This window comes from Mustela lutreola, chromosome 2, assembly GCF_030435805.1.
Source record: "Mustela lutreola isolate mMusLut2 chromosome 2, mMusLut2.pri, whole genome shotgun sequence".
NCBI lineage: Eukaryota > Metazoa > Chordata > Mammalia > Carnivora > Mustelidae > Mustela > Mustela lutreola.
The window spans coordinates 16,832,403-16,859,316 of record NC_081291.1 but is presented as its reverse complement, the minus strand read 5'-3'; the positions used below and the strand labels follow the sequence as shown (position 1 = coordinate 16,859,316).

Below are 26,914 nucleotides of genomic sequence, written 5' to 3'. Positions count from 1 at the left end.
TCCCGATGGAGAGCTCAGGGGCAGGGACATTCATCCTTCCCCATTTGATGAGTGCCCATAATGTCAGTTATTTGGGTTCCCAGGAATCAAAGAACAGAAATGCACACCAAGTAAACTGGCTCCACACACAGAGTTTCTCTGTTGAGGTCCAGAAGCAGGAGCCTGTCTACATTCCCTCCAGGGCTGCCGTCTGTCACCATCTGTCCCCTGGTGACCGCTCAGGGTGAGTGGCTGACTCTCCTCCCACGTCTGGGGCTTCTCAGGTGGCTGCCTCTGTCGGTGAACCGTGGCCCTTCTCTTCACAGTCCACGGTCAAAGTATAACCAAACCAATGAGCAAATAATTCAACTCCTATTATGTGCTGTGAAGTGAATTCGCAATAGTCTGAGAGATAAATAATGTGAGAGATAAAATAACGGGGGGATCTACCTTAGGTGAAGAGGCCGTGAAGGCTGTGCTGAGGAGAGAAGACTGAAGCTGAGTCCGGGGACATGGGGTGCAGGGATGCTAGGCAGATGGGGGAAGAGGGTCTAGGCAGAGGGCATAGTGTGTGCAGAGTCTGAGGTACGAAAAAGTGCGGGGTGGGTGAGGCACTGAGGAGGAGAGTGCTCAAGGGCGGGTCCTGCCAGAGTCTGACCCGGGCCCTGGGATCTCCCCCTCACCTGGGAGAGAAGTCTTTGGAGCGCTTGATCCATGCAGTGGCAGGATCTCATTCTCGGCAGAAAATGACTCTCACTGTTGTGTGGCAAATGGATTGGACGAGGGTGAGTGGGAAGTCAGGACACCAGCTGTGAGGCTTCTTCACGCCTGAGGCCAGCTGGGGCACTAACTGGTGGTGAGAAAGGCGTGCCCTCTAAGACTTGGGTGATACATTGGGCTTGCAAACCAGCGAGCATGTTTGTGTACATGGTCTCGCTCCCATGGTGGGCAGGGTAAAGAATTGGAAGGCATAAAGGAGTGACCTCCAGGTAAGGACAGAGTCAAGGTGAAGAATTGAGGCAGCCAGGAATGGTTAGATTCTAAGGGAGGAACTCTGGAAGGAATTGTGTTTCTCTGAGATATGCGTGAGACTTCCAGGTGGGCATGTCAAGTAGATGGATAGACGTGGATACCAGAGGTTGCTACACATTGAGACTGAGTCTTATTTTACTATCCACTGTGTTAATGATTTATTGCTACATAACAAATCACCCCTGACCCTTACAGCTTAATACAACAAACATATTTTGTCACAGTCTCTGAGCATTGGGAATAGCTTAGCTGAATGGTCCTGCCTCAGGGTCTGCTGAGATGACTTTTGGGGCTGCTACCATCTGAAGGCTCAACCGGGGCTGGAAGATCTGCTTTTAGACAGCTTCCGCTCACGTGGCTGCTGGCAGGAGGTCTCTGTTCCTCTCCGTAAGAAGCTTCTTGCACAGGGCTGCTTGAACCTCCTCATGACACAGTGGACGGCCCAAAAGAGAGAGGAGTGCCTGGTGGGACTTGGTTGCAGAAGCTGCACACCATCACTTTTACCACACTTTATTCGTTAGAAGTGAGTCACTGAATTCAACCCATGCTCAAGGGGGAAGGAATTAAGTTCTATACTCTTAAAGGAAAGAATATAAAGGAACATGTGGGTACAATTTTAAAGCCATCGTATCCACAAAGCAAAATCTAGTTTATTGTTCACAAAAGCTGGGATGTGCACACAGGACTGGCCGGTGTATTTGTATGGCAGGGGCACCGTTGAAGGGGCTAGCATTGTGAGCCTTGGAGACCAAGTTGGAGACCCTACCTCCCCCACCCCCACCTTCTCCTCCACTCTCAGTGTCTGTCTACTGGGCCAGCTGTATCTTGCTATTGCCCAAGGCCCACGCTGGTTGCTCTGTACATGTTGGACACTCTGCTGTGGAGAATGGCTGGGCACCAAGCAATGGAATCTTTGCTCGGGAGTTGGTGACTTAGCAAACCCACTTAGCCTTGAGCCAGCTACCCATCTGGAGCTGGCAGGAGAGCACACACACCGGTATCTGAGTGTCACCGGGACAGAGAGTGAAACTGATTACAGCAGCTCCCCATTCCCAGTCACTCTCTGTGCTGACCTGCCGGGCCTTTCCCTCTTGGGCCAGTCACTTTTGTCCTGAGAATGTCTCTAGCAAGTGACAACCCAGCACAAAGCAGAGAGGCAGGCTCGGGGCTCTTGCAGGCCCAGGGCAAGTCAGCAGGGAGGGGCAGGCCAGGAGTTTTCTCTGTTGTGATCTAAGTGCCTACAGAACTGCTTGCATTGTGCCAACTGACCCGTGAAGCCTACAATATTTACTCTCTTGCCCTTTACTGAAATAATACAGTAAAGCAGTAAAGCAAAATGTTTTTCCAGGAGGAATTTTCCTTTCTAACGTGAATCAAACTTCTGAGACTCTGATTGTTGACGTGTCCACTCAGGACCCAGAACTCCAAGCCCTGGAGAAAAATGAGCCTCAGGGCACTCTGCCCCAGAGTCCTTTCTGCTGCCATGAGTGATATCACTATCGTCCTCTCTTCTCTTCTAGTCTCAGGTGTTTTCTTCTCTTCCGTGGCTGCGGACCCTGCAGCCCCAAATCTAGGGATCCGTGTTCTCGTGCTTCAGCTGTAATACAAAGCCAGATAGATCTCCAGCAGGGAACTGGAATCAGATGTTCCCTTGGGTCCATGAATCTTAGCTGTCAAATCCATTAGGGCTCAGGCTAATGCTCTGCATTTCTTATGGTGCCTCAGGAGAGTCTGCTTGGATGTAGTGTTTCCTCTAGGAGGATATTGCTGCTTTATTTGAATTGAGGTTGTCTCACACGACATCCTGTAGAGGTGAATTTCTCTTTACTGCTTTGGAATAGGGTATCATGGTGCTCTTTCTATAGTTCTGGAGAAACCTAATGCTTAGGAAATTGCATTTCAGGGATTTGCTGAAAGGCTGTGTTGACTGGAGCTCATGCTACAAAAAAGAGATGAGCTTTGTAAATTCGCCAGGGGACCGTCTCTCTTTCCGGAACCTGCTGAGGGACTGGCCCCTGTGTCCCGTCCTTGGTATCTCCCTCCTCTCTGCTCCCCAGTGTGGCTTTGTTCCCAGAGGGAGGGTCTCCTTTCTGTCCTGGAATGACTCATTGGCTCCTATTATAAAACCACTTTTCTGATCTGACACCCACCCATAAGAGCTACTATCTCCAGGGTTGATCTTGAACCTACCCTGTTGTCTAGGGAGGCCTAGATTGAGCCCTGTCCTGCACAGGACACCAAGGGCAGGGCTGGACCTGGCATTTGTGGTTGGTTATTTCTTAGCCTCCCAGGCTTTCTGGGCAGTACGTGCAAACATGTAGCAAACGTGGTCATCTCTCACTGTTCTTAGACCCTCTATGTTTTGTCACACACATTTGCAAACAGAACATCTCACAGGTGACCCTGATTTAAATTCCGGCACATTCAAAACATTCTTAATTGAAGAACAGAAACTCCTTCTCTGTTTCGCAAGATACGGGGGAAATGGGGAACATGGTTAGATGACAAATAGGATATGCTCTTTCCCATCAAAATACTGACACTAATATTGATTTACAAGTATTTAAAAAACAGAACCCAAAGGCATCAAGAAGAGACCATTCCTCTAGCATGCAAACTTGAATTACATTTCTCCAAACGAATGCATGGGAACTAATGAGCAATGGTGTGTGTGTGTGTTTAAGGCACAGGCAGTTAATGGACAGATCCGGTAACTCCCCAAGGGCTTGCTGGTCTAGGAAAATGACAGTCACTCAAGAGCAGAGGCTGAGTCAAGCTCGTTGGTCTAGAACACACACCCTGAACAGGGAGCAGTCTTCCAGCTTTAAGTACCCTGGGCTGCCTGGGCTGTCCACATTGCTCGGAAAGCTCACTTTACTCTGGCTTTTTTCTTTGCTTTTATGTGTAGACTTGGATTATGTACAGCGATTGCCTCAAAGCCTTTGAGTCTGCCTGGTTCTTTCTCTCTTTCTAATTTTTCTCCATTTCAGGCTGGGGACTGTGCTCTCTTGTGTTCAGACTGGCTTTTTTTTTTGGTTAAAAGCCAACTTTGGTTAAGATGTTTGCAGCTGAGGTGCTCCTGAGCTGAAAATGACAGAGTAAGGAACGTGGTAAAAGACAAATGACATGCAGTGGTTTTTGGTTCTGGGGGACACGGAGTCAGGCATCCTCCACCATGTCTCTCCCGTTGAATGTGGTTCTAAAACCCGGAAGGAGCACACGAAACAGGAGTATGAAGACTGTGAAAACCAGCTGGTGGCAACAGAGTAAGGGAAAGACCCCAGAATTCCAAGTACAGAGAGCCTGTGGTATGTTTCCCTCCCCACCTCCCCTCCAGTGTTGTACTGCCTGGACTCAAGGCAGCCTGGAACCCACAACTGGGCACAAGGGTACTGAATGTCACTCCAGGAGAGGAAAAGGGGACCCCTCATGCTCAGAGAGAGAGGTCAAATCCCTGTTTTTCTTTTCTCCATCCTGTCATGCCTCGGGCCCTAAAGGATTCAGTGATAGCAGGAGGTGCAGGGGCATGGGGGCAGGGGTTTGATAGTGGAGGGCCTCAGTCACTCAAAACTTTGAGAAAAGGGGTCTTTCCGTTTGGATGTGAGGAGTTGCAGGCCCCAGAGAGTGGAGGAAACTCTCATTGCTTTTTCTATTCCCCAGGGCCTCCTGTTACTTGGCCCCCAAAAGTGGGTGCACAACAAAGCAGGAGGACTAAAGCCCCAGCTCTCTGGCCAAAGGACTGTAAAAGGGTGCCCCAGCAATCTAGAAGAACTGGGGGAACAGAGGAGAGGGAAGAGCTCTGAGAACAACCATACGTTGTTTAGAGCTCCTGGGCTCATCCTTGAGCCTTCCCTGGGAGTCTGACCCTTATCAGCATGCCTTCTGCTGTTTGAGCCGAAGGGCAGGGTGGACCATGACCTCCATCCCAGACAGCCACTGGGGGGCGCACATGGGCAGTCCACCCGTACAATCTGAGGACAGTCCCCACCCTGGGAATTCTGGTCCCAGAAGGCCGGAGGAGGGAATGTGATGTCTGAACTGAAACACCTACTGTGTCAGTCATCAACGTAGTGCCTCTTGGCTTTGAACATAGCCTTCAACGTCTGTGCTGTATGACACACTGTGTTGTTCCTTGAAGTACTTGTCCTTTCAAGTGAACAACCCGTTCAGCCTTCTCAGGGGACAGCACTAAAGGGACAGTACCGTGGAAGGAGTTCTCCTTCCTGTTCCGGTGTGGGCAGGAGGGGGCCAGCAGGGGTCTGGGTACATGAGCTGGCCCCAGCCCCAGGCCCAGAACCTGGTCCTTTGCAAATGGATAGCCCTGGCTAGCAAGAAGCTTTCTGCAGTGCTCTCCACCTAGAAAACAGAGCCCTCGTGAAGCCCCTGTGCTCTGAAGGCTTCCTACGACCCAGGACCCACACTGCATATGTCCGCACCCCTGGTGACTGGTCAGGTGGCCTTCCATCCTGGGGTGGGGGGCGTGGCCTGTCAGTTGCCCAGTGAGCCAGACCAGCCTGACCAAACCAGAGGACTACCCTGCTCTCCACTGCGCTGAGCTGCAACTTCTAAAACGAGGTTGGAAGCCCTTCCAAGTTTGTCCTTTCTGGAGTCCTCTCCCTCTGCCCTCGGGTGTGAATGGAAAGAGAAAGGACCAACAAGAAGTCGGAGATAAAAAGAACTAAATGGCAACTTTAGAAATAAAATAGACAATCCCTGAAATAAAATACTCCCTGGATAGACTCATAAACATAATGGAGATGATATGGGAAGGTGTGGGACATTTGAAGATGGATTGCTGGATATTATAAATCTGAAAAAAGAAAGGAAAAGAGATGTCTAAAAAAGCCAACAGCCTCAAGAATCTACAAAATGATATTGAAACGGCTAATATTTGTTTTGTCCGAGTCCCAGAAGAGGGGAGGAAGAGGGCATTGCAGAAAAAAAAAAAAAATAGCTGGAGAAAAAACGATGGCCGAAAATCCCCCAATTTGGCAAAATTTAGAACCTCCCGACCAGAGGAGCTAGGGAAATCCCACACGGCATAAACCCAAAGAAACCCATGCCCAGATTTGTCATAATTAAACAGGAAACCCAGAGACAAGGAATAATTCTCAACACGTCGTGGGAGAAACGTGACGCGTCACCTTGATGAGACTTATAGTTCCAACTACTGTACCTTTCTCGTGGGAAACCATGGAGGCCAGAAGACACAGGCAGTGTCTATAAAATGTTGAAAAGAATTACCTCAGGATTCGCTATCCAGCAAAAACCATCTTCAGGAGTGAAGGTAGAAAAAAAAAAGGAAAAGAGGAAAAAGGAAAAAAAAAAGGAGTGAAAGTGAAAAGAAGATATTCAGGTGAAGGGGAACAGAGGTTTTGTCAGCTGAGGTCTCTGTCTGAGGGGACTGTTTAGGGGAGTTGTTTAGGCAGAAGGGAAATGCTACCAGAGGGGACATGGGACAATAGGAATGAGGGAGGAGCCACAGATACGGTCCGGTCCGTATCAGGGTAGATGTGATGGGCTAGCGTCCTCCTCGTGAGTTCTTTAAAAACATTTCAGGACTGGAAGCCCAAAATAGAACACTGACAGATTCAGTGCAAGGGACAATGGCAGCACCGAGGCGAGAGCCTAAGGGACCTCAGTGGTAGTGAGGTTTCCACGACTCACTCCATGGGGTAAAATATTGTTTCTGATGGGCTATGAGAAGTGAAGCCGGGAGCTTATCCTCCCTAGGGCAGCCATGAAAAAGGAAAGACTACACTGAGAAACAGAGTCCAAAGCACAATAGAGAAAATAAATTGAATACTAAAAAGATGTTCAGATAAACACAAAAGGAGGCTAGAAAGTGTAAAAAGAAAACAAAAGAGGAATCCAGCAGAAAATGGGTAATAAGTGAATTTAGACCTAAATGCAAAGTATCAGTAATTATGGTTAATGTAAATTGCTCAAATACACCAATTAAAAGACGTTGTTGGAATGTGTGAAATAAATGATCCAACAAGATTCTGTCAACAGCGGCTCCAGGCTGGATACGACTATTGATCTCAGGGTTGTGAGTTCAAGCCCCACACTGAGTATGGAGCCTACTTAAAAAAAAAAAAAAAAAAAAAAAAGTAAAAGGTTCTGTCTACAAAATCTCATACCAAATATAACCGTATAATTAGGTTAAAAATAAAAGGTTGGAATCGAAGAACATTTGTGAATCATGTATCAGACAAAAGACCCGTGCTTAGGACATAGAAAGAGCTATTACAAGTCAACAATTAAAAAGACAAATGGCCCCATTTAAAATTTGGCAAAGGATATGAATAGACATTTCTCCCAAGAAGGTATAAAAATGGTCCATAAGTACATAAAAAGATGTTCAGTCAACCTCATTAGCTGTCAGGGAAACGCAAATCAAAACCACTAGAGACCACTGCCCCCACCTACTGGGACGGCCATGGTGGGAGAGAGTGGAAGAACGAGCGTAGAGAGGATGTGGAGACACCAGAACCCTCATGCTCGGCTGTCAGGGCAGGAACATGAGGCTGCTGCTTTGGGGAAACAGTCCAACAGTTCCTGAAAAGGTTAAATAGAGTTCCAGGACCTTCCAATGCCTCGCTCATGTTATTGACCCCAGAGAATTGAGAACATCGGTCCGCACAAAAAGGTGCATCTCTTGTACCTTTGCCAGAAATCTCCTTGAGGTAAAAATATTTAAAGGCAGACAAAAGACAGTCCCAGATGTCAGAAATGAAGGGAAAGATGGAAGTAAGCCGGGGCCAGCATTTTCAGCTCGTTAAGACGAAAATGATGGCTCTCCAGCCTTCCACTGCACAGACAGAAGCCGGCTTTCCCGCTCAGCCTGGCAAGCCCTTCGTGGCGAGTACACAGCTGAGTCTGAAGATCAAATATTTGCTTTTGTGTCCCCAAGGACTGCCATTTAGAAGCATCTGGAACTGGAGCAGAGAATATTCAACAGCCCTACGATTGGCTGACTGACACGCTGTGTGTGCGCGCGCGCACGCGCGTGTATGTGTGTGTGCGTGTGTGCATGAATCAGGAAGTGGATGGAGCCAGATTTCAATGCTACTAAGTAGGGGAAATGTAAAACGATAACTAGGAAGTTATTTTTAGATAAGGGAGATCAGTGCAGGTTAGAGGAATGAACATTAAGAAGTACTTTTACATCTTGACAGTTTTTTGTTTTTTTTTTTTTCGGTGAACAAATAATCACTTAAGGCAATGAATAAAATAAAAACAAGATGGGGCACCTGGTGACTCAGTGGGTTAAAGCCTCTGCCTTCGGCTCCAGTCGTGATCCTTGGGTCCTGGGATAGAGCCCCCAAGAGCCCTGCATCGCATTGGGCTCTCTGCTCAGCAGGGAGCCTGCTTCCTCCTCTCTCTGCCTGCCTCTCTGCCTCCTTGTGATCTCTGTCTGTCAAATAAATAAATAAAATCTTAAAGAAAAAAAGAAGATGGGAACATAAAAAGGAGAGAGGAAGCTCACTGAGTGGCCTGAGAGAGGAGCAATCTGGATGCAAACCTCTTATTCAGTTTTCGTTTATCGACTTCACAAATATTTACAGAGTCTGCTGTGTGCCAGACACTGTGCTGGGTCTCATTTCGATGAAGGGCCAAGATGCACCTGCCCTTGACTTTCCTTACATACACAGAGACCAGCAGCCTGTGAAGGTTCATATTGCAGGGGACCCTCGCAGGACCCGTCCCCATGCTCTGTGTCGTGGTCAGTCCCTACTGGGAAAGTGCTCATGGTTCTTGGTGCAAGGATTGGTTTTGTTGTTTAATGGTGACTGCTGGTGTAGTCTCAGGTCACCAGGTGTGTGTGTGTGTGTGTTTTCTGATTAACTCACAAACGTACCCTTGAGTCTGGTACAGCCCTAGTGGAAAGATGAGCTGCTAGAAAATTCAATAGAACATGGAACCAAGAGGCTTATGAAGGGCCCCCCTGGGCTTTGGGAATCCCCAAATCTGGCTGAGAGGTAGAGCTACAAGTGTGACCTTCTAGAGGAGCCACAGGCTGGGTGTTGGACTTGACTTAACCCAGAGTACCATCAGGCTTTAAGAACATTAGCAAACTGCCATTCTGGAATTCACAGGGCATTTCATCATTACTTATGAGGATGGATTCATTCTTGTTTCATTTCAAAGTTCATGCTAAAACTGGGGTGCCTGGATGGCTCAGTCGTTGGGCGTCTGACTCTTGGTTTCAGTTCTGCTCGTGATCTCAGGTTGGGATCTTGGAGTCCTGGGATCCAACTTCAGTGTGTTATGGTCTCTGTGCGGAGCCGGCAGCCAGGAGTCTGCTTGTCCTTTTCCTTCCGCCACCACCTCCCCACCTCCCCCACCTCCCCACCTCCCCCACTCTGCTCTCTGAGCCCTTTCCCCATCGCTGGCCGGCATGCGCACTCTATCTCAAATAAATTTTAAAAAAATCTTAAAAAAAAATCAAGGTTGTAAGAAAACTATTTTCTTGTGTTGTGTGTGTGTGAAGCTGACATATGTGTGTTTTTTAAATAGGTAATTTCATGCTCCCAAAATGGGACACAAAGTGGTCGTGTTCGACATTTCTGTCATCAGAGCCTTGTGGGAGACGCGCGTCAAGAAGCACAAAGCTTGGCAGAAGAAGGAGACAGAAAGGCTCGAGAAAAGTGCATTGGAAAAGTATGTGTTTTCTCTACTTGCCTGTAGCTTCTTTAGTGAGTGGGGGCTAGGCAAGCTGTGGTCATGTTGTAGAGAGGAAGGCCCTTCTGGGATTTCTCTGTGACACTTACTCATTGGACTTTGAAGCCATCCCACTGTTGCCCACAGCGAATGTCTGATTCCCATAATCGCGAGCCCGTGGTATACAGTACCACATGCATTCCAGGCACCGTACCAGGCACGGGGTGCACAGCGATGACACAGTAAACTCTCTCCCATGCCCTGGAGCAGCTCAAAGGTACTCCCTGTCATGTATTTCCATCCTTACCAGTTGAGCTGAATGCGGACTAAGACTTGCTCTACTGATACTATTTTTTACTTGGCTGCAGAGGAGATAATTTGTCTATGCTCGTGTAAGCTCATGATACAGGAGGAAAAGAGAGTGATAGGTATATGAAATGAAGCTGATCGCTTTGGAAAAACTCCATTTGGGATAACCAAGGGCCACACAATTGACTCAGCACTGCACAAATCCAATGCAGTAGGACCAGTTGGAGAGGTTGCACATGCCGGTGGCTTTGCATCTCTGACTTTTTAATTCCCTATGAAGGATCCCAAACTGGAGCTCTTGCATGATGTGCGGAGGGTGTGGTTTATATAAGAAAGGCAGAATGGGATTCTGATCAGCAGACCCAGTTTCCGAGGAGGTCCATAACTTTATCTCAAGTTGGCAACGGTTGATATTTTTCTGTGCTTTAAGTTTTTTTTTTTTTTTTTTAAGATTTACTTATTTATTTGACAGAGAGACCCACACAGCAGTAGAGAGAACACAAGCATGGGGATTGGGAGAGGGAGAAGCAGGCTTCCTGCAGAACAGGAAGCTCTACGTGGGGCTAGATCCCAGCTCATGTCGTGAGCTGAAGGCAGATACTTAACGACCGAGCCACCCAGGTGCCCCTGTACTTTAAGTTAAAAACAAAATGTGTGGGCTTCCTGGGTGGCTCAGTGGGTTAAACCTCTGCCTTCAGCTCAGGTCATGATCTCAAGGTCCTGGGATCGAGTCCTTTATCGGGCTCTCTGCTAGGCAGGGAGCCTGCTTCCTCCTCCCTCTCTCTCTCTCTCTGCCTGCCTCTCCGTCTACTTGTGATCTCTCTCTGTCAAATAAATAAAAAATCTTTAACAAAACAAAACAAAATGTGTAAGGTGTGAATGTCTCTCTGTTCTTGGCTCTCCATTCTTATGAACTATCTGGATCAAACCAGTACCTATTCTGATCATGTCTGATAATTAATTAAGCTGTTACTGTAAGCATCACAGCCATTCCAGGTGGTTACCCTTATCCCCAACTTGAAGACGAGGAAGTTGGGACCCAAATGTCTTACCCAAGTTGACATAGCTGGTAAGCGGAGGATTTGGCCAAGATCTTTTCCCTGCACAATGCTGCAGTCACACATAGTTGGGACGTTCTTTTCACTTGCATTAATCGGAGGTTATTCAATATGAGATGAATCTTGAATTTAAGAATTGGAACCTCAGACTGGGCAACACCTATGGCAATGGGTCTGAGCGATCTACACTAGCACGAATTACACAGGTCCCTGGACCTGTGAGCCCAAAGTGTCTCTCAGCTCTGCTCTGACCTTCTCCTTACTCCTAGCATCTGGGTTACTCTAGGGTAGGACAACTTGCTAAAGGGGGACCCAAGCCCTGGGGGTTTTGCTGGAAAGTGTCTGTAGCTGATGTAACCCCCTGAGGGTTCTGGAAGCAGGAAGCATCTGCAGAGAGCTAGGGTCCAGCTGCTTTGGAGTGGTTTTTGCCTCTTGGCTTCTTTCATCCTGCTGTGAAATGACTTTGTAGACAGCTTCCCATGGTTCCTATGTACCGGGTTGGCCCTGAATAGGGCTGGTGCCCTGTCTTATCTTGCTTGCCCTAAGACAGAAAACTTCTTAGGGAAGTTAGGTTTTTCTAGCTCAGGATAAGAAAAACAGCCGTCAAATTGGCTGGGCAGGTGAGGGTGAAGTAGGGATAGTGGAGGGAGGAATGTGGGGTTCAAGGAGCAAGCTGATCGGCTTCCCAGGACCTGCAAAAAAATGAACGTATGAATGAATTTCCCTTTTTTGGCAGGTGTCTCTGAGTTTCTGTACTGTGATTCATGCTGCGATTCTTAACACTATTTGTAGGGTAACTTTAGTTTCTCAAGATCTGTTTCCTGCGGGGAAATTAACATATTGAAAACCCGACGAATGTCTTATCAGAAAAAGCAATTATCTGGTTAATTTAATTTTATGAAAACAGGCTCTAGCTTGCTCTGTGACCTCACTTCATGGTGCTCCATTTTGTAAGACTGTCTTTATTTCATGAAGCATGTATCAAAACTTAAAAATGATAAACAGAGGAGCGCCTGGGTGGCTCAGTTGGTTAAGCATCTGTTGCTCAGTTGGTTAAGCATCTCAGGGTCTGGGGATCAAGTCCCACATTGGGCTCCCTGCTCAATGGGGATCCTGCTTCCCCCTCTGCCTGCTGCTCCCCCTGATTGTGCGTGCTCTCTCTCTTTGACAAATAAATAAATAATATATATATTTTAAAAAAGCATTTTAAGCAAAGATACAATACAGAATAGCATCCTGCCTGGATGAAACTGAGTCACTGAGTGGGAGAAATAGAAGAGCAGCTGGAAGGTTCTGAGTGAGGACTTTTTCACCCAGGAAGGCTCTCTGCCATCTAGGCTAGGATTGTGGGTTCGTTCCTTAAGGGAAGAGCACTTTATTTGCACATTTACTGATTTAATTAGTGAAACTGTAATGGCATTGTTTTACATGTCTTGTATTTGAGGTTCTGCTAAAATTGATTCAAGGGGATGATTATTCAGTTATACGGGTGATAACGTATAAAGACAAAGACAGTTTATTCATGTATTTATTTATCTCTTTTGATCTTTTTCCCCCATTTTTTTAAAATTGAAGGGCAGCCGACACACTATGTTACACCAGTCTCATGTGTACAAGGGAGCGATTCAACAACTCTATTATCTTATGCTAGACTGTTTACTGATTTTAATCACTCTGGAGGAAGAGAATGGAATTGAAAAAAAGAGTTGACTCTCACCAAAGTCTTGACTCTCACCAAAAAATAGTTTATATTCTCATGGGGTTTCAGAGGGAATGGGATAGAAAACATTTAAAAAGAAATCCCCAAAAGATTTGGTATATGCTTCTTTTTAATGAGATGTGTCTCATATCTTCTCTTTTCTCCATTATATGTTAGCTGCCCCCAAATATGTGAGCCATTTATGTTGGTTTGTTCTTCGTGATAAAGGAAATATGTATTCTGTAAAGCTTAATGGGCATCGTTTCATTACATTGGCAGGGTAGCCCTTTGGACTCAGTCTAAGAAATGAGGGTAAAAGAGATGTTAACCTGAAAAGTGCTTGGTGAGCACAAGGCTTGGTGAACAGTGTCTGTGCTGTTGGCTGCTGCCATTTTGGGGGGATTTCCTCTTTCCTTCAATCTGCATGTCTTAGACCCAGGGTCTGCCTCACAGCCCTGACTGCTACAGTCTGATCTAGATCCATAGGCAGGCATTTACATTTATTTATTTTAAAAGATTTATTTATTTATTTATTTATGGTGGGGGGAGAGAGAGACAGAGACAGACAGACAGACAGCATGCAGGAGTAGAAGGAAGGGCAGAGGGAGAGAAAGGAGAGAGAGAGTCTTAAACAGGCTCAATGCCCAGGGCAGAACTGGACACAGGGCTCGACCCCAGGACCCTGAGATCATGACCGGAGCTGAAATCAAGTCTCCGATGCTTAACCAACCGAGTTGTCCAGGTGGCCCTAGGTATTTACATTTTAAAAAATCACATGGTATTAAAATATAGTTAAACTATACAGAAGAGCTAATAAGGAAAAGTAACGATCCCAAGCCCATCCCGCCACTTTCTCCCAGTATGAAATTCATCTCCCTCCATGTGCTGGCCTTTTTTTAAACTTATACTACTTTTATGACATTACATGGAGATGTCATGGGTAGATCCTGAAGCCCTGCCTCCTTGCTAGCCGAGTGCTTACCCCGGCTCAGCTCGCTGTGACTAGGACCTTGGTAGGGTGGTAGCCAGGCTAGCCAGGGCCATCGGCAAAATATTTTTTTCAAATGCTCCTCTTTCTCCCAGCTTAATGGCAAGCTTGAAACTCCAATGATACCCAAAGTCATTTTGGAAGAGCAAAAAGTGTACACGTAGACCTGGGGAGCCAACCCTGCCGAAATTCAGGAACGAATGTCCCAGGCAGACAAAAGAGCAATGCAAATATTGAGGCATGGGTTGTCCTGGGTGTTCAAGGAGGAGCAAGGGAGCCAGTCAGCAGACCAGGAAAGCAAGCGACTGCACCACTGGATGTGGCCAGACAGACAGGTGAGGGCACAGCCTTGTAGGGCTTTGGAGACGCAATGGGACATTGCTTTGCTGGGTGAAACAAAGAGCCAAGGACAGAGTGTGACTGTCATTGTGATGGGCTTACTTGAAATGCTGGGCAAGTTTAGACCCTAGGGAGGCAAGAGTGGTGCAGAGGATGGCGCCTTGGGCAAGAATGGAAGCAGGGAAGGTGGTGGGGAGTGGCGTGATTCTTGGAGAACTGACCGTTATCTCTTGATGGATTTGATATGAGGCATGAAGAAAGTATGGAGCCAAGGATGGGCCTGAGGTTTTTAGCCAGAGCATCTGGAAACCTTTTACGGAATGGGTAAGAGGCAAGTTTTGGGGTGAAGATCAGGAATTTGGGTTGGAACATGTTAATTTAATTTAATTTTTAAAAAATTTTTAATTATAAAAAGATTTTATTTATTTATTTGACAGAGATCACAAGTAGGCAGAGAGGCAGGCAGAGAGAGAGAGGAGGAAGCAGGCTCTCTGCTGAGCAGAGAACCCGATGCGGGGCTCGATCCCAGGACCCTGAGATCATGACCTGAGCCAAAGGCAGAGGCTTTAACCCACTGAGCCACCTAGGCGCCCCTGGAACATGTTAATTTTAGACATTCAGGTGGAGCTACGGGAGAAGCAAGGAGTCAGTGAGGCAGTCTTGGCTAGATAACTGTAACTGGGCATCATCAGCATACAGATCCATTTAAAGCCATGCACTGTGAGATAGCCAACGAATGAGTGTAGATAGAGAAGGGCAGAGGCCCAAGGACTGGGTGTTGGGACCTTGGAGATTTGGAGGTTGGGAAGTTGAGGGGGAGGCAGCCCAGTGACTAGAGAGGTAGGAGTGGAATCGGCAGAGAGAGGGAGCCAAGGGGCAATCAGGCTTGATGGGGGAAGAAAAGCTGTGCCAAATGTTCCAGATGGGTCAGAGGAGATGAGGACTGGATTTGGCTACTGGGTCTAGCGAAGTGGAGGTCGTGATGACCTTGAGAACAATTTCCAAAGAAGGGGGACGCCGAGCGAAGGGCGTTCAATAGGGGGATGGGAACGGAGAATTGTGGATGTGAGCCAGCACAGCTCTTTCGTGGGGTTGGCTGTAAGGTGGAGCAGAGAAGCAGGCTTGATGGAAGACATGACATTGCAGGAAGGTGGGGGTGGGGTGGGGAAGATGATGGTGGCAGTGTTGCCCTTTGAGTTGGGAGAAAAAACTGAGTGCATGTGCTAATGGGAGTGATCCTCAGGAGGGAAATACTCAAGAGACAAGCAGGAAGTCCTTGAGCCAGTGAGAGGCTGGGTGCTCGGGAGGGGGGTAACCAGGAGGATCTGGGAGAGTTCTTCCAGACCAGCCGAAGCACAGGCAGAGCTGACAGGAACAGACAGGAGCAGGTGGTGTGGATGTGGTGCTGGGACTTCCAGGTGTTCTGTTCTCTTTCATTTCTTCCCTCCCTGGACTAGAAGCTCTGGGGTAGAGGATGGGGTAGGCGGTGATGGAGGTTTGCTTGAAAGGGAGAAAATGTGTTAAGAGTCACCTAGGGCCTACAGCAAAGAGATGAGCTTGGGAGTGTGGTAGGGCTTCTGGGAAGCAGCGAGGGGCCTGGGTCAGGGGCTACCATCCAAAATGAGGCCAGTTTGCAAGGTGGTGAACTTTCCTTCATGTTTGTGTCCTGGATGGGTGCATGTGCAGAACCGGGGGGCAGGGGGTGGCGGGCAGAGGAGGGGGAGTGGATACCAGCTAGAGTGATGTTTGCTAGGTGCATGGGAAACAGCAAGAGAGGTGCAAAGGGGCTGAGGAGGGACTCGGAGGTGATGAAAGTGGGACCACGAAATGTTATTTATAAAAGCCTTACTGAGGAGCATAACTTACACACAGGAAACCACATGTATTTAAAGGATACAATTTGAAATGTTTGATGTATGTATATGTCCCTAAAACCATCTCCACAATCAAGATAGGGTCACGTGTGTCACCTTACAAGCCTCTTCCTCACTCTTGGTGGTTCTTTCCTCTCATCCCTGTCCTCGACAGGGCAGTCACGCCTTCCTGTCTTTGTAGATGACTTTGCACTTATTAGAGTCTTTTTTTTTTTTTTAAAGATTTTATTTATTTGACAGACAGAGATCACAAGTAGGCAGAGAGGCAGGCAGAGAGAGAGGAGGAAGCAGGCTCCGCGCTGAGCAGAGAGCCCGATGCGGGACTCGATCCCAGGACCCTGAGATCATGACCCGAGCTGAAGGCAGAGGCTTTAACCCACTGAGCCACGCAGGCGCCCCGCATTTATTAGAGTCTTACAAATCATTTTATATAAATGGAATACTTTTTTGGGTCTGGATTCTTTTATTGATTGATTGGTTGATTGATTGATTACCTGGATTCTTTCGTTTAGCCTGATGACCTTGAGATTCACTCATGCGGTAGTGTGTATCAAGAGTTCATTTCTTTTTATTGCCGAGTAGCGTGAATAAGCTACAGTGTGTCCATCCATTCACCTGTGAAGGTGTGTTTGGGTTGTTTCCAGGTTTGGGCTATAAAGCTGATATGAACATATGCCCCCGTCTTTGTATGGATATATGCTTTCCCCTGTCTTCTAGGAATACCCAGGAGTGGAATGTTTGGATCATACAGTATACATAGGATCTTTACAAAATCCGTTGGGATCTAGAGGGTTGGTGACTGGCAGGGTCTGGCTGTGTCACCAGCCACCCACCCCTGCATTGCAGCTCTCCTGAGGAATTACTGACATTGATCACATTCTAGTGTTGCTACCAAGCTTTGCTAACACGCTTAACTTTCGACTGGTGGAAAGACTGTCTATAAACACTTACTAGAATGTTTCAGCACCTGTGATTGCTTTAGCAGTGTGGGCTTGGCTCTGAATCAGAGGTCTCTAGCTAGCTCCACACCCTCTGCACACTGTCCCAGCAGCTTTGCCCCTCTGGTTTCCCTGCTTACTCATTCCCTAAGAATTGAACATTACAGGGGGTTGGGGGTGATGGGGCATGGATGGGGGGGACTTGGGGGCGTGAAACAAAAACCAGGCAGGACTGAAAGCAGTTGAAGCTACATAAAGGAGAAGGTGATCACAGCTCTCTGAGCCCTGCGGGTCCCAACCCAACAAGGGATGGGGGAAAGAGGTCTGGGCTTTCTCCCACCTCAACATCACCACTGCCTGACTTCTCACAGGGTGCCCAACCTGTGTTAAAGGTTAACCCTCAGAAAACGTGCAGATACAAAGGGAATGCGAGTTAAAAATTCATGTTTTCTCATTATGAACACGAGGATAAGGAGGGAGGTGTTACAGCCAGTTCAGAGGAGAATCCAAAGGACAGACACGTTTGGGTATCAGGAAAATTGAAATGAACTTGCAAACGGAACAATCTGTCCTCAGAGGTGGGGGAGGGTTGTCCCTCCACCGGACAGAATTGATTTGTGTGTCTGTAGTCAAGAATGATTTGTGTTGCTATCAGTTTTCTGCAAGTTCACTTTAGTCTCTGCAGAGTGGTAAAGATCGTTTTTAGGGTATGATATAAACTGGGGCTGCCTGTATATTTCAAATCAGACACCCTTGAAATATTAGCATACTCCTGTGGCCAGGCATTTAAAAAACAAAAGAGGGGCCCCTGGGTGGCTCAGTCCTTAAGTATCTGTCTTCGGCTCAGGTCATGATCTCAGGGTCCTGGGATCCCAGCATCGGACTCCCTGCTCCACGGGAAGCCTGATTCTCCCTCTTCCACTCCCCCTGCCTCGCTGTGTTTCTGTCAAACAAATAAATAAAATCTTAAAACAAAACAACTTGGGCTAGCACCACATAATATCAAAGGAAATTGTAATTAATCAAATACATAGGTAACTTTGGTAGAAATTTTAGGAATTCCGTCCCACTCACCTTCTCTACTTTTTTAGTCCAAGTTGCTGATAATTCACAACTCTGAGGGTTTAAGATGCCGCTTACATTCCCACAGCAGAGGGACCCAGGAAAGAGTGCAGGGGGCAGAGCTGAGATTTGGTTCCGTGGCGGGGTCCCTGAGTCTCCAGCCGCTGCGGGGGGGTGGCGGGGTGGGGGCAGAAATCGCCGGCCTGGGGAGGGACTGCGTCTGCGCGCAGGTGGTCTGCTGGCCACTCCAGGCAGGTGGGGGCGGTTCCCCCGGAGTGTGACTTCGGCCTTTGCTGTCCGTTTAGGATAAAGGAGGAGTGGAACTTCGTGGCCGAGTGCAGGAGGAAAGGCATCCCCCAGGCTACATACTGCAAGAATGGCTTCGTAGACACCAGCGTGAGGCTTCTGGAAAAGATCGAAAGGAACACTTACGCGAGGCAGAGTTCGCTTTCCAAGGAGAGAGACAAACGGAGGAGTCCGTTTGTGTTGGAGCTTTCAGGGGAGCAGTGGACGGTGAGTGCAGCGAGGGGGTGCCCGAAGCGCTGCTGGATTCTGCTGGAGGCATTGACTGGCCTTGGCCTTGGCCAAAAGAGAGCGTTCCCATGGATGGGGAGGAGCCAGTTGCCTGCTCTAAACCAGGTTCTCAGGTCTCTTCCTCCGTGCAAGACCCTGAAGTCCTGGGAAGGGCAGCAGGATCCCTCCGAGGGCGGCAGGCTCTGGGATCCTGGCGGCCCTCCGCAGGATGGCACAGCCTTTAAAATGATTACTCCTGCAGTCTCTCTCCCAAGACCTTTAAAATCACTCTTTGCCTTTTTTTTTTTTTTTTTCTTTTTAAATGAACCGAGCCTTCAGGTAACATCCCCTGGTAGGTGGTGACAGATTTAGCTGTCTTTCTTTCTGAGAGTCTGAGGCCCGGACAAAGAGGTAGCCGCCCCCACCCCCTTTCTTTCCTCTGGGCTTTACAGGTGGCTTCCTGCTCCCCGTGTCCTGACCTGCTGCTTTGCTTGGGGCAGTATTGATGAAGTTCTAGAACCTAGGTGAGGTTTGGTGGGCTGAGGTCCGGAGCCGATGACCAAGAAAGAATTCTTGAGACAGCTCTGGTGCAAAATGGTGGTTTATTAAAGCACAGGGACAGGACCCGTGGGCAGGAAGAGCTGCTGCCTCGGGTTGTGAGGGATGGCAGGTTCTGTACCCTGCTGTTGGGGGAAGGTGAGGGGAAGGGAGGTGTCAGTGGAGTTTTCATATGCTAACGAGGGCCTACAAGGTGCCAGGATGTTCCAGGCCTGCCGGAGGCCTTGCCCTCGCTGCTGGATCAATGTTGTCTTTAGACCAGCCATTAACATTAAGATAGTTGGGAGACTTTTTGGTGGGGTGTCAGAATCCTGCTATCAATCGTCTTTGTTAGTGAGATTTAGGACATTTGTAAGCCAAGGGAGACTCCTGTCTAGCAGGATTGTGAGCTCTGCAAGTTAACTATTTGCTTATTGTTCATGGCAGTCAGGGCTGCCTGAGGGATGCTACACTTATGGAGGGGAAAGGGTGAAGAGGGGGTGCAAGGCACCAGCTTTTGCTTTGTCCTCAGCCAGCCTCCTGCTCCCTCATCAGTATCTCCTGGGCTTGCAGGTGATCTGACGTTTTCTGGTGGAAGCAGCACCTGAGTGTTGTGCTATGGGCAAGCAAACTGGTATGATGATCTCTTTCTGGGGGACAGGGTTCTCTGGAACCTGCCCGTCATCTCTCCCGACCCTGGGCCGGGAGACTGAATTTGGGGAGGGGATCGTGGTGGGTGTCCTTTACTGGTCATGTGATCTGGAGGCACTTTACTCCACTTTCATATATTTTTTTCTCCTCCTCAGTAAAATGGGGCTAAGGCCTGCCTTAGCTCCCTCTGAGGACCATTGTGGGTCCTGAATGAGCCAGTATTCTAGGACACTGACTTGTAGGCTGCACTGCCTTCTGAAACTGGGGGAGTTTATTGCTCTACAACCTCTAGTCTTTTTCTTCTGCATCCCCATCACTGAAATCAGTGGGTGCCCTTCTGCAGTTCTAATTACATACCGCTGGTAAATCATCCTCCTGTGTCATTGCCAAACATGGCCTTTGTCTAAGCACATACCCCCACAAGGGTTACCCAGCCTGCCTGGAGAACCTACATCCATAAGCACTTCTCAGCACCTTTGCAATCATATCCCAGAACCCTTGAACCCAGGGCAGCCTTGGATTCTGCTGAGTTCCTCTGTCACTTCACAAATGACCAGGGAGGTGGTGCGCCTGAAAAAAGGCAGAACCTGGCCCAGCATTCATGTCTCCCCGCTCTCTTTCTGGTGTTCTTTCCTATGAGAGACTCAGAAAAACAGTGAGAAACTTGGCACAGCAACGATTAGATCTTTATCAAGCAACTAGGGAGGGAAACATAGCACACGTTTTAAAATCCAATGCATGGACAGATTTTGTTTTCAGAAGATGTTAAATCAGTGTGTTGTAAACCAACAGTACATGTCGTGGCTATAGCTGTGAGCCTGGTTATCTGTGTTCACTGGGCATTTGATTTTCATATCAGGAATTCATTGGCCAGTCCTCTGTTGTGAGATTCATGACAACCCCAGAGTCTTAAAGTGGTTTCATGGAGGGGCTGTGCAGCGGGCTAAGGTTAGGTCTGATGCTCTCACTCACGCTGTCTGGCTTCTTGCCTTTCTCGCAAATGCCCGGTTATACTTGACTTTGCACACGGCTCCGACACCATGAGGAACTAGTTGTGACTGATGTCATTCATTCTGTCTCAGGAGCTGCCGGATTCACTGAAGGAGCAGACGCACTTGCAAGAATGGCACATCACTAATACCCTGATTCAAATCATTCCTACCTACATTGAGCTGTTTCAAGCGATGAGAATTCTAGATCTGCCAAAAAACCAAATCTCCCGTCTTCCGGCTGAAATTGGTATGTTCACCAGCAGGAGCCTCCGTGCTCTCGTCTGGCAGGCAGGCAGCTGGTGGGCAGGCTGCGTGGAGCTTCCTTTCCCTCGTGGCCCAGGACACTGCTGGGCAGGGCTGTTTCCTTGGTTCCCAGAGCTGCTAGTTCCTTTGCAAGGTCCCCTTGGGGTGGTGATACCACCATCCCACCTGCAGGACTCGGCACAGGCAGACATTTGCCAATGGCTTAGAAACTAGAAGTCTCATGAGTGAACTCTTTGTTTATTTTCTTTAAGTTTTAGAAAGTTATGCATGCAATACATGTTCATTGCAAACATAAATGACAACCAATTATTCCCATGTAAGTTTAGCGTAGCCTATTATGTCATTTTGATCAACATTTTATAATTCTCCATCACATTTCTGTTCAGCTGCAGTACCTTAAAATGAAGACTACAGTGATCATTACTGCTTCTCTTTCTCTTGGGGTGTGAGGGGCAAAAGCTGGGGGCTGCCTATAGTTCCATGAAGGATTAACTAGAGAGTAAGCACAAAATGCTGTGATCAAGGACAGAGAAGCTGACATTTAATCAAGGGCTTACAAAACAATACAAAATTATGTTCCTTGTCTCCCCCATCGTCATTATATAATGTTTTCTCTTTGTCTTGTGTTTGTTGTTAAAAGACCTTAAAGGATCTTCCCAATGGATGTTCATTTGTTCTGATGACAGGTCGCTTGAAGAATCTGAAAGAACTCAATGTGAGCTTCAACCTTCTGAGAAGCATCCCTCCAGAATTGGGGGACTGTGAAAATCTAGAGAAACTGGATTGTTCTGGAAACCTAGAATTAACGGAGCTCCCCTTTGAAGTAAGAAAGCAGTCATTTTTGCACTATAATTTACTTGTATTTGGTTTAGGACGTGGGATGATCTGGGGAAGGCAGTTCACAAGGTCAGAGTCCATCTTTCTTATATCACGCTTTCTTGACATTTCAGTCACCTTATACCAGTGACTAGAAGGTCTTTCAAAATGTTCTTACACTAGGCCAGGAGCTGAATTTAAGTTCGGAAAAGCTGTCAAGAAACAAACAGGGCGCCTGGGTGGCTCAGTGGATTAAGCCTCTGCCTTCCGGCTCAGGTCATGATCTCAGGGTCCTTGGATGGAGCCCCACATCAGGCTCTCTGCACAGTGGGGAGCCCCCCCGCCCCCACCTGCTTCTCTGCCTACTTGTGATCTCTCTCCTCTGTAAAAAAAAAAAAAGAAAAAAGAAAAAAAAATAAACAAACAACAAAAAAAGAAACAAACAAAACTAGGCAAAACGTCCTGTTTTCATAAGAGATATTTTTATTTAATGTCTATTTAATGTCTGATGCCTGTTGTCTGTGATGCAGATCTGGATTTATTTATTCACAGTGGTAAAATAAATTGGAAACAGTTGGAAATAAAGGGGGTAAAAATTTTAAAAGAAGTTAATATATTCACAAAAACTTGTAGGTAACCGAAACAGTCCTAACAGATAGGATTTTAAAGCTCCATTCATTTAAACAACATTCGCTAGTGACTTTTGGTCTGTATTTACTGGAGAAATGATTTAGAATCCCATTCTGATGAAATGGAGCCACTGAGAGGGAAGAGTGTTGCCAAACAAAATTCAACAGACTTCTTATGCTAAAGGGAGATAGAGATCTCATAATCCTGCTGGTAAGGAACAGACTGGAAACAATGTTGCTGGTATGGTGCTGATAAGGCCCTGGTTGCTGATTAGAGTCCCAGATGGGGTGTTACTCTCCTTGCCTGGAAACTTCTTGGCGGGTGGAAGTGACTGCTTCCACGATCGCCCCAGGAAATACCCAACAGTCCAGGTGAGGGCCACAGTCCAGGAGAGGGTGTCTGCCCAGGGGCGTGACTCTCCTTGAGACTGCTCATTCCCCAGGCCTCCCAAGTTTGTTTGTTTATTTATGTAATTATTTTTAAAATTTTTATTTATTTATTTGACAGAGAGAGAAAGAGAGAGAGCGTGCCAAAGCAGGGGGAGCGGCAGGCAGAGGGAGAGGGAGAAGCAGGCTCTCCGCTGAGCAGGGAGCTTGAGGTGGGGCTCGATCCCGGGACGCCAGGATCATGACCTGAGCCAAAGGCAGATGCTTAACCCACTGAACCACCCAGGTGCCCCCAGGCCTCCCCAGTTTAGAAATTGGCGCAGTCTTCTCTCAGTTGTCCAGGCTGGAAGCAAGACAAGTCGTCTTAACATCTCTTGCTCCTATACCCTGATTCCACTCTATAAGTAAGTCCTGTTGAACGTGTCCTTCAGAATAGGTTCTGTGTCTGACCACCACCCAGCACCTTGCCACTGACAGCCTGGTCCAAGCCTGTGCTGTCCTCCATCTGAACTGGAACAGCAGCCTCCTAGGCTTGCCTCTCTGTCCCTTCTCTTTTCCCTTCTCTTTATTGAGATATAATTTATAGATGCCCAGATTCAGTCATTAAGTGTACAATTTACCATAATTCACATTTAGGATATTTCTCTCATTCCCTCAAAATTCTGTCTCTCCTATTTGCAGTTAATCTGCATGAGTTAGCGGATTAGGCAGCCCTAGGCAACCACAAGTGGGGTTTGTTTTTTTCCTGGCAAACAGCAATGTCCTGTTGACTCCCCTATATTGACATAGGTGGGAGCAAATGTACCGGGATAGAGATTTTTAGGCTCTTTGCTTTGAATGGGATTCTGTAAATGCACTGTACTTGTTATACTTCCCTAGTTGGCTCTGTTTTAATAGCTCACTGACTCTCTTTATATATAACTTCACTATTTTCAGACTGGATGGTTCTCACTGGACATAAAGTTCAGCCACCTGTCCAAACTAGGGTTTATTCAAGATAAATAGAAACTCTGTAGCTGAAGACAGGTTGTCTCAGCCTTATGTGTCCAACTTGTATGTATCCAAAGGAAACACACAGCACCCAAGGTTCTGGTCTCTACAGACTCAGGAAAGCACCGTTTGCCTGGATGCCATATCCAAATGCTGGCATTAAAACTTTTTTTTTTTTTTTTTTTTTTTTTGGTTAAAAACATAACGTTACATTTACCACTGTGACTGTTTTTAAGTGTATTGTTCAGTAGGGTTCTATGTATTTGCATGATTGTGCCTGTCTTCATGAGTTGCCTTTCACACAAATAATTGACACAATCCTGAATTCAAGTTCAAACAGACCTGCAAATAGAATGAATGACCCGTGGAGGGAACTAGCAGGAATTTTGAGGCAAAGGTAAAGGTAATGAAACTTCTGTGTAACTGAGTGTTGTATTTATTCTGACTGAATGTCAGATTTTTATCTGGACAGAACTGGAATTTTCAGACAAATTCCCATCCAAGTACTAACCAGGCCCGACCCTGCTTAGCTTCCAAGATCAGACGAGATCGGGCGCATTCAAGGTGGTATGGAGGTAGACTGTAACTACCTTTCCAAAGAATTTATGAGTGTTTTGTTTTGCCCTTGATGAAAGTAGCTAGTGGGGAATTACAAATGCCTGGGAAATCAGGCATTTGTCTTCTTGCTAGTTTGATGCCACTGTGATTTTCCTTATTCTAATCACAGAAGTCTTAACTTATTGAGGATATTTAAAGGAAAGAACTTGGGGCACCTGGGTGGCTCAGTCAGTTAAGCATCTGCCTCCGGCTCACGTCATGATCCCTGAACCCTGGGATCGAGTCTCACTTTGGGCTCTCTGCTCAGCAAGGAGCCTGTTTCTCCCTCTCCCTTTGTCTGCTGCTCTGCCTGCTTGTGTGTTGTCTCTCTCTGTGTCAAATAAATAAATCTAAAAAAAAAAAAAAAAAAAAGGGAAAGAACTTACTTTTTTTTACAGTCTAAAAAAATGTACCTTCTACATTTATTGTAAAAAGGAGGAAGACAAGAGACTGATGTTAATTCAGTCTTGATTTTTCTGCTGATCTGAGAACACTGGCAACACGGTCAGAGACTTTAGACTGAATTATGGGCACCCCAGACATCTTTTCTGATGCTTATTTACTGTCCCATTACTGTCTTCACATTCATTTTTAGAAATTCAAAACAAGAGCAAAGCTAGAATGTGTTTGACCTGTGAGTCACTAAAGCAAATGTAGCAATAGGGAATTAGGTATTCTATCAAGATAAAGAGAGGTATAAGCCTACTGCTTCTTCTTTTGTAGATTTCATTCATTCCTTCTGTTGGTTCAACTGGCTCCATATTGCATATTGCATAACAGTTTTGAAAATGTGTTCTGAAGGGCAGCCCGGGTGTTATCAGTGGACTCTGAAAATAAGTCAGTAAAAGGTAGCTCCTTCTATATAGGTCATGGCCATGACCCAACTTACAAAAACAAATCCAAACATGAGACCCATTTCCTACTTCATTCAATATTCATAGATTTGCATTTGAAATAAAAAAAATGTATGTCCCAATGTATCCAGTTACCATATTAAAACACAAATTATGGAGAAGAGACTTAAAAAAGAGTAGAGATTTCTGATTGCTTGCTCTATCCCTGCATGAGTTCAAATGTGAGTCTTTTTAAGATTTGCCAAAACTCTAGGGTGCCTGGGTGGCTCAGTCTGTTGGGCGTCTACCTTTGGCTTAGGTCCAGAGCCCAGGCTCCTAGGATTGAGCCCCACACGGGGCTCCCTGCTTAGCGGGAAGCCTGCTTCTCCCTCTCCCACTCCCCCTGCTTGGGTTCCCTCTCTCGCCGTATCGCTCTCTGTCAAATAAATAAATAAAATCTTAAAAAAAAAAAAATCTGCCAAAACTCCTTGTGGCCGTCTTGAAGTCATTCTATTTTTTAAGGCTTGTGCTTTTTGTTTTCTGTGACTTTGCACATGCTTGCTGCTCCCTACCTGGAGTTCCCTTCTCTATCTTCCCTTTTGGGGGAAACCTCAGGACGCTTGCAAAAACTCCATTCTCCGTGAGATCTTTCTTGACCTTTTCCCTTACCCTACTGTGACATTGGGTCATTAGCCCCTTATGTCTGTGCCGCTGAACGCACCCAGTTGAAAACTTCTTCACGTTAGTTCTTGCTACATTAGATGGCATTGCTTATTTTTGAAGTGTGAACTCCTGGTAGGCAGCCCCGGTGTGCTGCCCGTCATGGAGCGCGTCGTCAGTGCTCCAAAATGTATATTCTCCTGATCTGTGTTGTGTATATTCTTAGAAGGGCCTTTGGGAAGAAATATCACCTGGAAATTATTAGTTGAACATACCTGCACTTACAAAAGTAATTACAATGTGTTGTTATTCCTTTCTAGTTAAGTAACTTGAAGCAAGTTACATTTGTAGATATCTCAGCAAACAAGTTTGCCAGTGTCCCGATCTGTGTCCTGAGGATGTGTAATTTGCAGTGGTTGGATATCAGCAACAATATCCTGAATGACCTGCCCCAAGATATAGACAGGTAGCTACTTGCATTCTGAAGGTGAGGTGTATGAATTAGTTACTAATGCCTTAACCGCCGTTTTAACGTTTTAAACAGGCATAACACAAGAATGGTCTTTGAAATCAGTGTATTTTCCAAGAGTTTATTGTTTCTGGGAAATGAGTTTCGTTCTTTAGATAATGAGACAGTTTCTAGTTTCCAGCCTCGTAAGTGTGCGTGCGTATGTATGTGCATTTGAACACATCTCTGTTGTCTTGGTTGTCTCCGTTGTCTTTTAATTTCCTTGAGTCCTCAACAGAATGACATCATTAACTTTACCCCGTAGACATAGCAAAGTATCTTTATTATATATGGAATAGAAACGTATCACTCTATGTCTTTATATATATGTTACATACGGAAGAGGAACATTTCTAAACTCTGTTTAGAATGCCAGTGACGGTAATTTTTATTGGTTTCATTTATTGATTTATCACACATGATCTTTCAAGCAAATTGATATGATTGGTAAAGTTTTTCCAATCATATCCTTGTATTTTGTGCTTAAAAAATAATTGGACTGGGCTCTCTGGCTGGCTCAGTCAATAGGGCATGAGACTCCTGATTGTGGGGTGGTGAGTTCAAGCCCCACGATGAGCATAGAGCTTACTTA

At 46.6% G+C, this 26,914-nt stretch overlaps 1 protein-coding gene across 2 annotated transcripts in view; it reads left to right on the top strand.

Annotated features, from left to right (window-relative positions):
* LRRC2 (leucine rich repeat containing 2) overlaps positions 1–26,914 on the top strand; it is a 43,018-nt gene that overhangs the window by 6,030 nt on the left and 10,074 nt on the right. For both annotated transcript variants that reach the window (XM_059160705.1, XM_059160704.1), the window contains exons 2-6: positions 9,535–9,678; positions 18,251–18,458; positions 20,729–20,885; positions 21,589–21,725; positions 26,135–26,280. In XM_059160705.1, the coding sequence (XP_059016688.1) occupies positions 9,554–9,678; positions 18,251–18,458; positions 20,729–20,885; positions 21,589–21,725; positions 26,135–26,280 (773 nt within the window). In that variant the 5' untranslated portion in view covers positions 9,535–9,553. The remainder of the gene's footprint in view (positions 1–9,534; positions 9,679–18,250; positions 18,459–20,728; positions 20,886–21,588; positions 21,726–26,134; positions 26,281–26,914) is intronic.